Source organism: Camelus dromedarius, chromosome 3 (genome assembly GCF_036321535.1).
Source record: "Camelus dromedarius isolate mCamDro1 chromosome 3, mCamDro1.pat, whole genome shotgun sequence".
Taxonomy (NCBI): domain Eukaryota; kingdom Metazoa; phylum Chordata; class Mammalia; order Artiodactyla; family Camelidae; genus Camelus; species Camelus dromedarius.
The window spans coordinates 13826399-13838916 of NC_087438.1; the positions used below are offsets into that span (position 1 = coordinate 13826399).

Genomic DNA, 12518 nt, shown 5'->3' on the forward strand with positions numbered 1-12518 from the left:
ATCTTAAAACATTCATTTCATCCATTTAAAAACAGGGGGGTTCTCCTGTTAAAATAAAGGGGGCAGGCAGGACAGAGACAGTAGTCTCTGTGCTTGAGAGCCGTGCACGGCTGGTGCACAGAAGTTGCATACATCATAGTGCAAGCAGCAAATCCCCATGTTCCATCAATTTCGTATGGAGAAAAGAAGTGGGGAGGGCAAAGGAAAAAGCACATCCAAGTCTGTGACAGGGTGGCCTGGTTTATGGGAAATACCTTAAGCCATTTCAACAGGAGACAAAGCTAATGAGGTGTGTCACAATAACACGGTGTAGGTCTCAAGCGTCCACCCAGAAAAGCGGAAAAAGAGGTCGTGATTACCTTCGCAAGTTTCATTTTTGCAGTGTACCACCCGCTAGACATCAGAGCCAGAAGTGCTTTTGAACATTTTTGTTTAGTTTTGCTTTTGAAAAGAATTCACAAAATATTGAAACAAATATCATTGTTTGGCTTAATTCAGGTATTCTTCATTAAACAGTACACAGACTTTATTGAGCAATTGAAAATATACACAAGGAACAATAGCTTTTTCTCTGTTGTTTTTTTTTTGTTTGTTTTAATTTGACTTTCTTCCGATTAAATAACCCAGTTTCAATCATGAAAAGGGCACTTGTTTCTTCCGTAGCTGTGCTCAGCTTGCTCAGTTCCAAGTACTGTTCCCAAGCATCTCGCTTGCCATTGCTGAGGTTTTTAATCTCCACTTGCTCAGGAAGCAAATTCTAGAAGGCTGCAAGAACTGCCCCCCAACCCTAAGTTGTTCTTTCAGATTCTATTTCTCCATAGAGTTCCGCTAGCTTCTTAAACTCGGGTCCCCAGTCTCCAAGGTACTGGAAATCCTGGTCTGACTGCGTGGTCGCTGAGTCCAGCGAGCTGATGGACCCCGCTTCCGAGCGCTGGCCCTCGTAGGCGTAAGTCTGAAGAGAGTCGTAAGGGGGGACGCTGGGGTCCAGGTCGGCTTCCGCCAGTCTTTGCTTAATGAATTCCTGAACATCTATGCTCTCCAGGGTGGACAACGCCTGGTGCCTGGGGGCAAGTTTCACTTCGGGTCTGATGTCTCTGCGGTACTTGAGCTCCTCGGCGGCAGACGGGTTCCTCAGCGCCGTGATGTCAAAGGCCTCCGTGTCCTCCTCGCCGCCCCCCTCGTCATCGTAGGTGACCACGTTCTCCCGCACGTCCTCCTCGGAAATGATCAGGGGCTCTTTCTTGCTGCGTCTCAGGGTGATAAAAAGTACTACGATCGCTAAGGAAAAGAAGAAGGAGGAGGAAGGGTTAGAAAAAGAAGAAGGAAATTCCGGGCGATTTGACATCAGCAGTTCCCAACCACGGTCATCAACTGCTCTCCTTTTAGGCTTACGCAGTAACACGGCCCTGCTCCCTGCCCTTGCTGCACACCACTGCAGGACTTTTTAGCATCCCAAAGAAAGTGGAAAACGATTCTCTCTACAAAACAACACTGGGGACTGCTGATCTTCTGGGGAACGCCATGATATTCTCATGTGCCAGGCAGTGCCTTCAGGATCCGTGGCTCAGGTTGTTGTGTTTATACGGAGCGGAAAAGATGCTGCAAAAGCAGAATGAAATCTTGACTGGGAAACAATGGGGAGTGTGTGTGTGTGTGTGTGTGTGTGTGTGTGTGTGTGTGTGTGTGTGTGTCTGTCTGTCTGTCTGTCTGTCTGTCTGTCTGTCTCTAGATACCTAGTCCTTCTAGGGACATACACTAAGGGCAGGATATTTTCAGTTTCCGTAAAACAGAAAGAAGGGCCCTGTACCTTTAATCCTTTCCTTTTGATGTTTAGAGGAAATCAAATTAGTAATATTTTACGTCCTTTGGCCTTTAGAATAGTAGTATCATGCATTATTAACTGCATTTATCTGTCAAGCTGCAAAAGATGTTATTGTACTTGCACACAGTTTGTTTCATAGGAATTTTTCCATTTACATAATGCTCTTTGCATAAACTTTCTTTTCCTTTTTTATTTTCTTATGTTTTCATTTTTATACATTTTTTTTCTGCTTGTTTTTTTTTTTTTAATTGAAGTAGAGTTCCTCACAGCGAAGCTGGGGATTTCCTTATTTTTAAAATGAGGAAACTGACAGGATAAATTGCATGATAAAATGTAAAACAACAACAACAACAAAAATACCAAGTAATCGTAAGATCACAGAAATGGCAGGTGGAAAAGCTTGGGTTGCAGTTTATGACTTCTCACATCAAAGGTGATGATGTTCCCATTACTATACTCAACTTTGCTATTTATATAAAAATACAGAACAAGGAACTGAGTGACCTGTTGGGCGTGTGGCTTAGGCTAATTCACCAAATACAGGGAATTAATTCTTACTACCAATAATGCTGTAACCATTGGATAAATTGTTAGAAAATGGTCTTGGCTATTTTGCTTTGGCTGTTTTTCAGTAGTTTCAAATTATTCTATTTGATAGTATTAAATCGTTACCAAAGAAAAAGAATTACCTCATTTCTACTTTGTGTCATTAGGCCCAGTATCATTTACTTCACCTCTACAGAATGTTTTCTTCTTGTTGGCCGATATTCTAGGCTTTATAATATTACTTAGTATTTTAAACATTCCTTACAAAATAATAATCAGAGAAGTATATTCAAGCATAATGTAGAGTTGTTAGATTTAGCAAATAATGCAGGACACTCAATTAAATATAAATTTGAGGTGAACAACAAAAATATATGTATATGTATTATACATATGTATGAGATGAAGCAGAACAAAAATACATGTGTAATATATGTATATATGTGTTTACACACTATATATATATGTACATATATATACAATGAAGTATGTTCCATGCAATATGCAAATATTTTATAAATAGTTTATATATTTATATATACATACACACATATATATATTTATATACACACACACAGACACACACATATATACACATACACATCCCAATGTTATGCATGGGACACATTTGTGCTATAATATATTACAGCATATATATCTTAAGTACATTATAGCATTTTATATTCACACACATATGTATAGCATAAGTATGTCCCATGCAATATATCTGTAGGTGTATACATATATACACACACACACATGAACACAGGTATATTTTTTTATCTGAAATTCACATTTCTATCCTGTATTCTGTGTGTTTATCTATGTATGTATGTCTGTGCACTGTATTTTATTTGGCAATCCTGATTATATGCAAGCTTTAACAAATGGTCATGAAGCAAATGAACACCAGGTTAGCTATCCTCTGATAAAAAACATACCCGACACCCTCGCAACCACCCTTTTACCCCTCACCTCTAAAAAGTTACTTCTGTTCTTGCTTTGCTATTATTTCTTTGCTCCTCTTTATAGTTTAACCCCTTGTTATGTACATCCCTAAACAATACAGATAAGCTTTGCCTGTATTGGAACTAGATGTCATCGTGTGTATGTGCTTCTAAGACTTGACAATACGGAGAGGATGAGTAATAGATATTCAAGCCAGAAGTGAGGATGATAGTTATGAACGGGAAGTCCACTCTGTGTGGGAAGAGGGGGGTCACATGTCCAGGGTGGAATCTAATTTTGCAGAGAAGAGGCAAGTGGGAGCCTGTGGGAATGAAGGGGGGAAAAAAAAAGACAAAACATCTTTAGGGTGGGTCAAGGAATCATCTGGAAAAGTATGGAATAAAAGGATACTGACTAGGTAATGGGAAATGCAATAGGGGAGAATATGGCAGACACGGTGAAATGCTGGGTCACTGTTTGGAAGGGAGTGATTATAGAAAGCAGAAAATGTAATGCTGATGCCACGTGTGGCTCTGCTTTAGAAATGCTCTGTTAAGGGGAAGGTGGGTGATATAGCTCAAGTGGTAGAGCACATGCTTAGCATGTACAAGGTCCTGGGTTCAATCCCCAGGTCCTCCAAAAATAAATAAATTAATAAGTAAGTAAATAAACCTAGTTACCTGTCCCACCCCCAAAATGTTCCACTACAGAATACAATAGCTTCCATTCACATAGCTTACATTTCAAAGACATTTTCTAATGTAGCACTTTAGTTGGGGGTTAAAAATAAACTTTGCTGAATGCAGTCAATATGCATTTAATACCTCACTGTTTATTTTAGTGTAAATCCAGCCTACAGCTTTCTAAGTCAGTGACCCAAGCAGTATCCTCAAGTAATATACTTCATTCTATCCAGAGGTTTTTATTTATCATCCGAAATATATATATGCTCATCTTTATGACTAAGTGAGGAGGCTGTTCTGGGTTAAAGCATCTATTTCTACAGACTGCCTAATTTATTATAGCAAAATTTCCTGCTTTTGTCAATAATTCATTATTTTCCTTTATGTTTAAATGGTTGGTGGTTGATGTCAAGGTAATTTATGTCCATATATAATGGAGAATGTGATCAATACTACTGTCAAAGTACGGAGGTAATTTGCATCCTTCACCAATATTAGTGTTATATTTCCCTAATGAAACATAGTGGATAATGCAGGGTTTATTATTATAATAACTTCTATTTGCATATTCCCCCCAATTTAAGAAAATATTCCTGATATGTATGCTTTGATTCAAAATTCAAGATACTAGTTGAGTTTGAATTTAGAGTCTAACATCTCTCTCTTGTCTAGACAGAGAGAGTTACTTGCCAGTGACAAAGGATTCCTAGATTTGTTACATACCTATTTAATAGAAAGATCAACATATAATTAGTCATACAATCGGACACTTTTTAAGGGTGGAAGGAGAGTTCCTTTATAATTACATCAGGACATCGGGATGAATGTGGACATATGGTCTGTCTAGTAAGAGGCAGATTCAAATCAACTCAGAGAAACGTGGAAGCAGGGATGAGAAGGTGTGCGCCTAACGAATTGCTCTGCACTCATGTTTGTTCGGTAGAGGTTTCTGAAACAGATGGCACACAGCAGATACTCCGTAAACAATTCTTGTGTGTGGATGAACAAAAGAATAACCTCCGTGAGAGTGACTGAGTGCCACTGAGTTAAATGAACCTTCAGGAATAGTAACAGCCTCACTAGGAAAATAATTTTAAATATATTTTTTAATCAGTGTATGGCTAGTAATAATCCCTAACACCTAATTTTTCCTGAAAACAGTTTTTTTGAAGTTTGGAAACCAAACTAAATGTTTTCCCAAACATCCCAAAGCCAAATTTATTGAAAAGAGAATGAGTGAAGATAATGATTATATATATAACTTTGAGAGTTAAATCCTTATTTAAAAACTGGCAGGCAAATAAATATATTCAAATGAGTCCCGCACAGTCTATCAAACCCTGCAAGTATAACAGGGTAGCACTTCCTTCAGTGGTTCATCTGAGAAAATATAACATGATAGAGCCATGGTGTGAAAGAAAAACAAAAGACAGATAGAGCTTGTCCTTTGTTCAAAATTATATTATAAATAATTTCTGGTATTTTTGAAGTTTGGTAATGTAATCTGGAATGAAACGAATGAACAATAGTATCTTTGAGATGTCTTTAGTCTAGGAATATTTTAGTCTCGGTTAGTATATTTCTTTGTCTTCCCTTTGAGTTTGGCCAGGATTTTAAACCCATGTATTTCTTTGTATACTAGAAAATTAAAAAGAATTTTTTATGTCATTCATTTATTTAATTCATAAAGGAATTCAAACTTGTGGAAACATTTTTCTATTTGTTTTCTCATATATTGTGTTTCCTTATTTATGCTATCATTCTAGTGCTTGGAGTCCTAAGGGGCTTTGAGTTTTTATAAGTTAAACTGACATACAGCTTGCATTTGAAAACATTCTGTACTGACTCTGAATACACTGCCCCCAAATATTTTTCATAGCAGATTTTTTTTTACCCTGAAACATCACTTGATTCTTTTTTATACCATCGTATGTTAGTACTAAATTGGGTAGAATAAGGTGGCCCCAGTCAGGGAGATTATTTTTATTAGCTTCTGTAGTCATCATTGGTAATGATACTTCTCATTGAAGCTTATTTGTTTCAAACCAAGGGGAGCCCACAAGTTCATTTAAAATAGCTCTGATGGCAAACAGGTTGCTAATTAGCTTCTCACCAACCCCACTTTCTGTCCTTGTCCCTCAGTCTCCTCTCTCCTATCCACCTTGATCCACATTCACGAGGAAATTTACATCCAAGAGTAGAAGCAAGCGCTGTGGTGGACGCAACCGTATCAGTGGCTTGCGTGTGATGTACGGACCACGAGGGTCTGATTCAGATCCTGATTCAATGATCTTTTTGCACCAAATGTGATTTAGATTTGCTCTGCCAACCGTTCTGGTCCCTCTGACAATGAATGGGTGGGTTGGTTGGGAAAGAAGTGTTGGATCCCTGGGAGGGAAAGAGGATTCCAACACCCCTTCCTCTAGCGCCAAGCTCTGCATCATGAAGGCTCCCTCTAAATTCTCTCCTATCTCCTATCCATTTCATGCAATGGATCTAAAAAGGTAGTCCTGGCAAAACAAAACTCAGCTCACAACGTGCACACTTAGCACTTAAAGTTAGACCCTTTGGTTTTCAAGCACCATTTTCCAGTAATTGATATATATATACATGGCATCTGACCAAATTGTAAAATATCGAACCACATTTAATCTATCATAAAACATACATAAGCACCATGAAATCTTTACAGATGACTCTAAGGTCATTCTAGTTGAAACTTTATTTTCACAGATTTAGAAATAGAAGCAAGAGACTGGACAAGTCCCTGAGATCACACAGTTAATTAGTGGCAAAACTAGGGCTGAGTTTCTACAGTCACATTCATTTTCACAAACAAACGGCTTCTAATTAAAACATTTTTCACTATTAAAATATTAATGTCTTGATTTATTTAGCTGTTAAGGTGAAATGCTATTTGAGAGTTACAAGTTCTTAAATAAAGTGCTGCTACCTCCAGTGTTAGTGATATTTTTCTTGAAAACTAAGAGCTCACATATTAACCAGTATTATTTCAAAATTACAAATGACATCCAGAGTCTGTGGGTTAGATACTTTCCAAATGAGAATACAAACACTTACAATGAAATGAAATATATAAATTACATTATAAATAACGATCGTTTAAACCCAAGCTTAGGAAATTCTCAACTTTTGGATAAAACTGTAAAGACACATTTGAGTTTCAATAAAAACTGAAGAACCAAACATGTTGAATGGCGTCTTTGCTTCATTAGCCCTGAGGGATAGCATAAAATTTAGAAATGTTCTCTTATTTACCCCAAAGGGGAAAACAACATTTTCATAACATCTATTAAAGGGAAATATTGTTTTATGAAATAATAAAATGTCATGTTGCATAATACACCTAAATGTACATTATACTGACATTTTTCAATTTTTAAAGGTTTTTATCTCAGTAGACAAAAATAATTTTTTGACAATAAGTAAAAATAAAAGCCAAAGGTAACATGCCTCCACTAATAAAAATATCTTTCAGAAAACGGTTTCTGGAAGAACTTAGATTCATGTCAGAGGTTTTTTGTTTTGTTTTGTTTTGTTTTTTCCTAATTGACCTATAGTTGACTGACAAAAAGTCACAGTGTTGTATTCTTTGCAGCTCAAATGATTCCTAAATAGGAATCCTAGAGGGTTCAATGTTTGTAGTTGCTCTGGGGTTAATCTTCTGTAGTTAATCTTCTGGGGTTTTGTTTTGCTTTGGGTTTGTGATTTGAGGTTTTTCTTTGTTTGTTTGTTTTTCATTAATAGTCTTTATTTTTTTAGAGCAGTTTCAGGTTCACAGAAGAAAATACAGAGAGTTCGCACATAGCCCTCCCTACCCACACATATACACTCCCCTACCCTCAGCATCCCTCATCAGTGTGGCGTATTTGGTACAGTCGATGAACCATCATGGGCACATTATTATCATCCAAAGTCCACAGTTTACATTAGGGTTCATTCTTGATGTTGTACATTCTGTGGGTTTTGACAAATGCATAATGACATGTAGCCACCACTATAGTATCGTACAGAATAATTTCATTACCCTAAAAACCCCTTGTGCTCCGTCTATTCATTCCTCCCTCCCTCCCTCTCCCCAAACCCCTGGAAACCACAATCTTTTTATTTTTTCTGTAGCCGTGATTGCAATATTTGGTTTTAATTTTCAAAGAAAAAAGTAATTTGTTAACGTCTAAAGAGAATAGCAATCTCTGTGTATATAATTTATATTTTTCATTACATTGTAAGGTTTTATATTGTCATTCAGAAAGTATCTAGCCCACAGACTTAGAATGTCACTTGTAATTCTGAAATAATATTGGATATATAAATAATCAATATATAAATAAACAGAATCAATAAAGCCTAATTTTCCTGGCTGCCTTCCCTTCCATGATCTACTACAAAAGGCAATACTGTCGTCCAGTAGTTCTTGTTACGGTGCCTCAAACCTCTGAGCTCCACATTGCTGAGTGCAACTGATACTTTTTGCTACTCAATTTACTTAACTTTGGAGCAGCTTTTAATATAGTTGACTACTCTGTCCTCTTTGATACAGTTATTTCCTTTGACTTTTAGGACAGTACACTTTACTAATTTTCCTCCTTCTGTGATTTCTCCTTCACTGCCTGCTCTCTCATCCTTCTTGACTAAGTGATCACACTGGAGCTCCTCACAGCTCAGTTCTAATCTATCTTTTTATTCTCTTGCTGTGGTGACTTCAGTAAAACGCACTTCTTGTGTCACCCAGCCCAAGGAAGGTCAGGGCCTGCACTCCGCAAGAGATGAGCAGTCCACTTTGATACTCAGTCTTATATCCAGTTTATCCAAGATCACTTTTTTCTTTTTTTTTAATTTTTGGCTATTTTATTTTTAGCCTTTGGAAACCTGTTTCAAGAAAAGATACCATGTCATAAACATTAAATATTTGTTCAATGACATGAAATAATTAACACTGCAGTTTTCAAATGGAATCTCAGGTAATTCCAGTAAACATTCAGTGAAGATTTTGGTAAGTATTTGCATCCTGTGATTTGCATCATATTATACAAGATCACTTTTGATTTCACCTAAAATATCTTGACATTATCTCCCTTTCTTCAACTGCACTCTAAGGATGCTGGTCCAAATTATGTTATGTCTGAGTGAGCAAATTCATATCCCTAATCGGTTTGCCTAGATGCTCTCTTGCCATCATGAGATCTGTTCTCTACTTCATTCACAGTCATCTTTTTTTAACATGAAAATTGGATGGTAGGACACTCTTGCTTTAAACTTCTCCTTACATTCCTAGAACAAAGCCCACCATTCTGACATGCCCAAGGAAGCCCTGATCTGCCACACCCCTGCCTAAATACCCTTTCTACTTCTCAGTCTCATTCCGCCTTGATCTCCACTCCACTATACAACTGATTTGTCTCCTAAGCCAGGAATGAAACAAAGGATGTTTCTTGCAAGAATATCTCTGTCTCACAAAAGTACATAGTATATTTGTTTGTTTGTTTTTATGTTTGTACAGTAGCAAGAAAAGAGCAAAAGATAAGGCTGCTAAGAGAACAGTAAAGAGGACACACTTGAAAAATACATATGCACCCATTTTAAATTATAAAGCAAAAGATTCTTTATATGTCTCTTTCTTATAAAAATCTGGATTTGCTGTCTTGTTTTACAAAGCAATTCTAAAAAGCTTAGGGTAATATTAGCTTTAAATGCAGTTGTGATGAGATTTCAACTATTCAAAAGATAACATACAATTAAAGAAAATATCTTAGTTCTATTAAAATGAAAGTAATGCAAAAATAAACTAAAAATTGTATAATTCTTAATTTAATAAAATTTTGTATCTCTGAGACCAAGGTTATTTAGGTTTATTCCTTTAAAATTCAGTGAAGATTGATGATCAACTAATATTTTAGATTCACAGAAGTTTCTACAAGAAATTCATTCTTTTTATTTGTTGTTCAGCTTCGTTGTATAATAATGCCACTTAGGTTCTTTGAAATAAATTGCAAAAGCCCATTCATTATGAGATTTAGAATATTTAATATCAATTCTTTCTAAAATAAATCCTTTTCAAAAGATTTCTCTTATTCCATGCCTTCTTCTGGTATTTCAAGTCTTTCATCACATTTGAACCAAACTATTTCTAGATTATCTAAGGTAGTGAGAAAGTTAATGAAAAGAAAATCAGTGTAGGCATTGTCATCACATAATGCATTCTCATTCTAAAGTTTTGTCAAAATAACTCTCCGTCTCTGTCGTCTTTCTCTCTTTTCTAACGCACCACCGTAGGGTACAGTCACAATAGGATTCAGAATGACTTACCCAGGAGAATGACAACACACAGAAGGATAGCGATTAAGGCTCCTGTACTCAAGCCAGCCGAGGACAGGAAGGCTTCTGCATGGCAGGTCCGCACGCGCCCATCTCTCTCGCATGCACAAACCCTGATGGTGAGGGTGCTGCTGCTGCTGAGAGAGGGGATTCCACCATCAGAGATCATAATGGGGAGATAATACACATCCTGAATAGTTCGACTAAATCTCCTCCGCCTTGTCAGAATGCTGGCTGTGTTATCTATGACAGACATAAGCAGAACAAAATGTACTTAGTAAAGCCGCCATTCAAGATTCACATTTCCTTTAATGGATACAATGGGCATGTGAGATTTGTTTTCTCCATTTATGAAATGGACACGGGAATGTGAAAGGGAGATTATTAATGAGTAATGAACACCGGTTCTCAAATTGAGAAACCTATGTGGAAAATTAACAGAGCCTGGACCAAAGGGAAGGGGCAAGAGTGGATGACAGAGGAGGCAGGAAGCAGTAAGCATTTGGGGCGTGGACATAATAGTCAAAGGATATCAAAGGACATGTGGATGCCAAACTTTGGGGTGAGACATCTACCCAAACCTGGTGACTCTGAATATAAACAATAGAAACAGACATCTATATTTTCAGCAAACTATTCTGGAGACATTAACGTACAAAAGTGCTTAAGAGCCACTGATATAGATAATATATTTATGGAGACACCAGAGAAATTGATAAAGTGATTTAGACTCATTTGAAACACTCCTGTTATAGAGGGCACACCGTGGGAAACTTAATGAGGAATATAATAGTTAATTCCATTTTTATGTGCTTTTTAACAGCTATGTACTATAGTAAATGACTGCATGACATATTTTGATCAATGCGCACAACCCTCTGAGGGAGAGGATGTTAAATTCCTTCCATTTTAGGGGAAATCATTTTTACTAGAAATCATAATTTAAAAATAAATGACCCGCGTCCCAGAGGGTAAAATGCCCCAAGTCACAGGGCTACTGAGTAATCAAGCTGCAACCCCAGTACATCTAGAACCCTGCTCAAAAGCACAGTGTCATCATACTGCCTCTTCTCCAGTTCACTTCACTGGTCTTGGTGGCCTCAGGAGCACACAGTGCATGTTTATCTGAGCATCGGTATTCCTCATTCCCCATCTGCCGGCTAAAAGACCCCTTTGGCGCACACTTGGATGTGCTGCTCAGCACCTCTTCATGGAGTGACCTGTTGCCCTCACTGTAGATTGCGACCTGGCCCAAGGTCATACCCTTCTGGAGCAGCACATAACCAATGACTCATTGCTGCAAGGATATAAAGGCTGAGGTATTTCTGCTGAATGCAGGCACTACTGAAGGGCAAGTTTACTTCCAGAGCTTTCCTACTAGGTCAGCCGGGATCACAGCTCAGTTTCTCATTCTTTCTCTTTCTTCCACTGTGGTCCACAGATGTCTATCCCAAGGGCACCCTCCAGTAAACACCTTGCCTTCTAAACTCCAGCTTGGAGCCTGCTTCCCAGAGACTCCAACCTGCTACCACAGCTGTGATTTAATTACTTTTCACTAAAAAGTTAGTAAATCATTAGACAATTACTTTTTGGGATTCTTTTTCTCATATCAATAGCTTTTATTCTGAAAACTGGAGTTCTGTTTCTTAAGAGCATGTTGATGACAGTCATGATACAATACCCCACAGCTACATTTTCTTGGTTGTACAGCGCCAAATTAGAACAGAAAGACAACCACGTTCTCAAATATTTAACATAATACAGATATCAAACACAAGAATGATGTATGTTATATATGTAAATAAAACCTGTATATACACATATATACATACACACACACACACATATATGAGTTGCTGAAGGTTTGTTACAGAGCATAAGCAAATTACCTAATAATTTACTAAAAATATTTCCTTACCTGGTAGAAGATAACTTTTTTAAAAAGTATATCAATTGCCTACTCTGAAAGGTTTCAGAGTAATAAGAGGAAAAGAGGAGACTCCCCTGTGGTTTTAGGAGGACAATGGTCACAGGTAGTCTCCCAGAACACTTGACCTTTAAGCAAACACATCTATCAGTTGTAGGATGTTGCACCATGATGAAGATAAGCTTGCCTATATGCACAATCCCTTCACCTAAGGAAAAGGGTTGAACAAGTATTCACAGGCACAAGTGTCTGAGGA

The 12518-nt window shown here is 37.4% G+C and overlaps 1 protein-coding gene across 6 annotated transcripts in view; it reads right to left on the bottom strand.

Moving 5' to 3' along the window:
• Positions 1-501: 501 nt before the first annotated feature.
• Positions 502-12518, bottom strand: part of CDH18 (cadherin 18) — an 885120-nt gene continuing 873103 nt past the window's right edge. For 4 of the 6 annotated variants that reach the window (XM_064479693.1, XM_064479687.1, XM_010981984.3 and 1 more), the window contains 2 exons: positions 10327-10578; positions 502-1278 (listed from right to left, as the gene is read on the bottom strand). In XM_064479693.1, coding sequence (XP_064335763.1) covers positions 788-1278; positions 10327-10578 — 743 coding nt within the window. In that variant the 3' untranslated portion in view covers positions 502-787. The remainder of the gene's footprint in view (positions 1279-10326; positions 10579-12518) is intronic. The other 2 variants (XM_031443504.2, XM_031443495.2) reach the window with 2 other exon arrangements.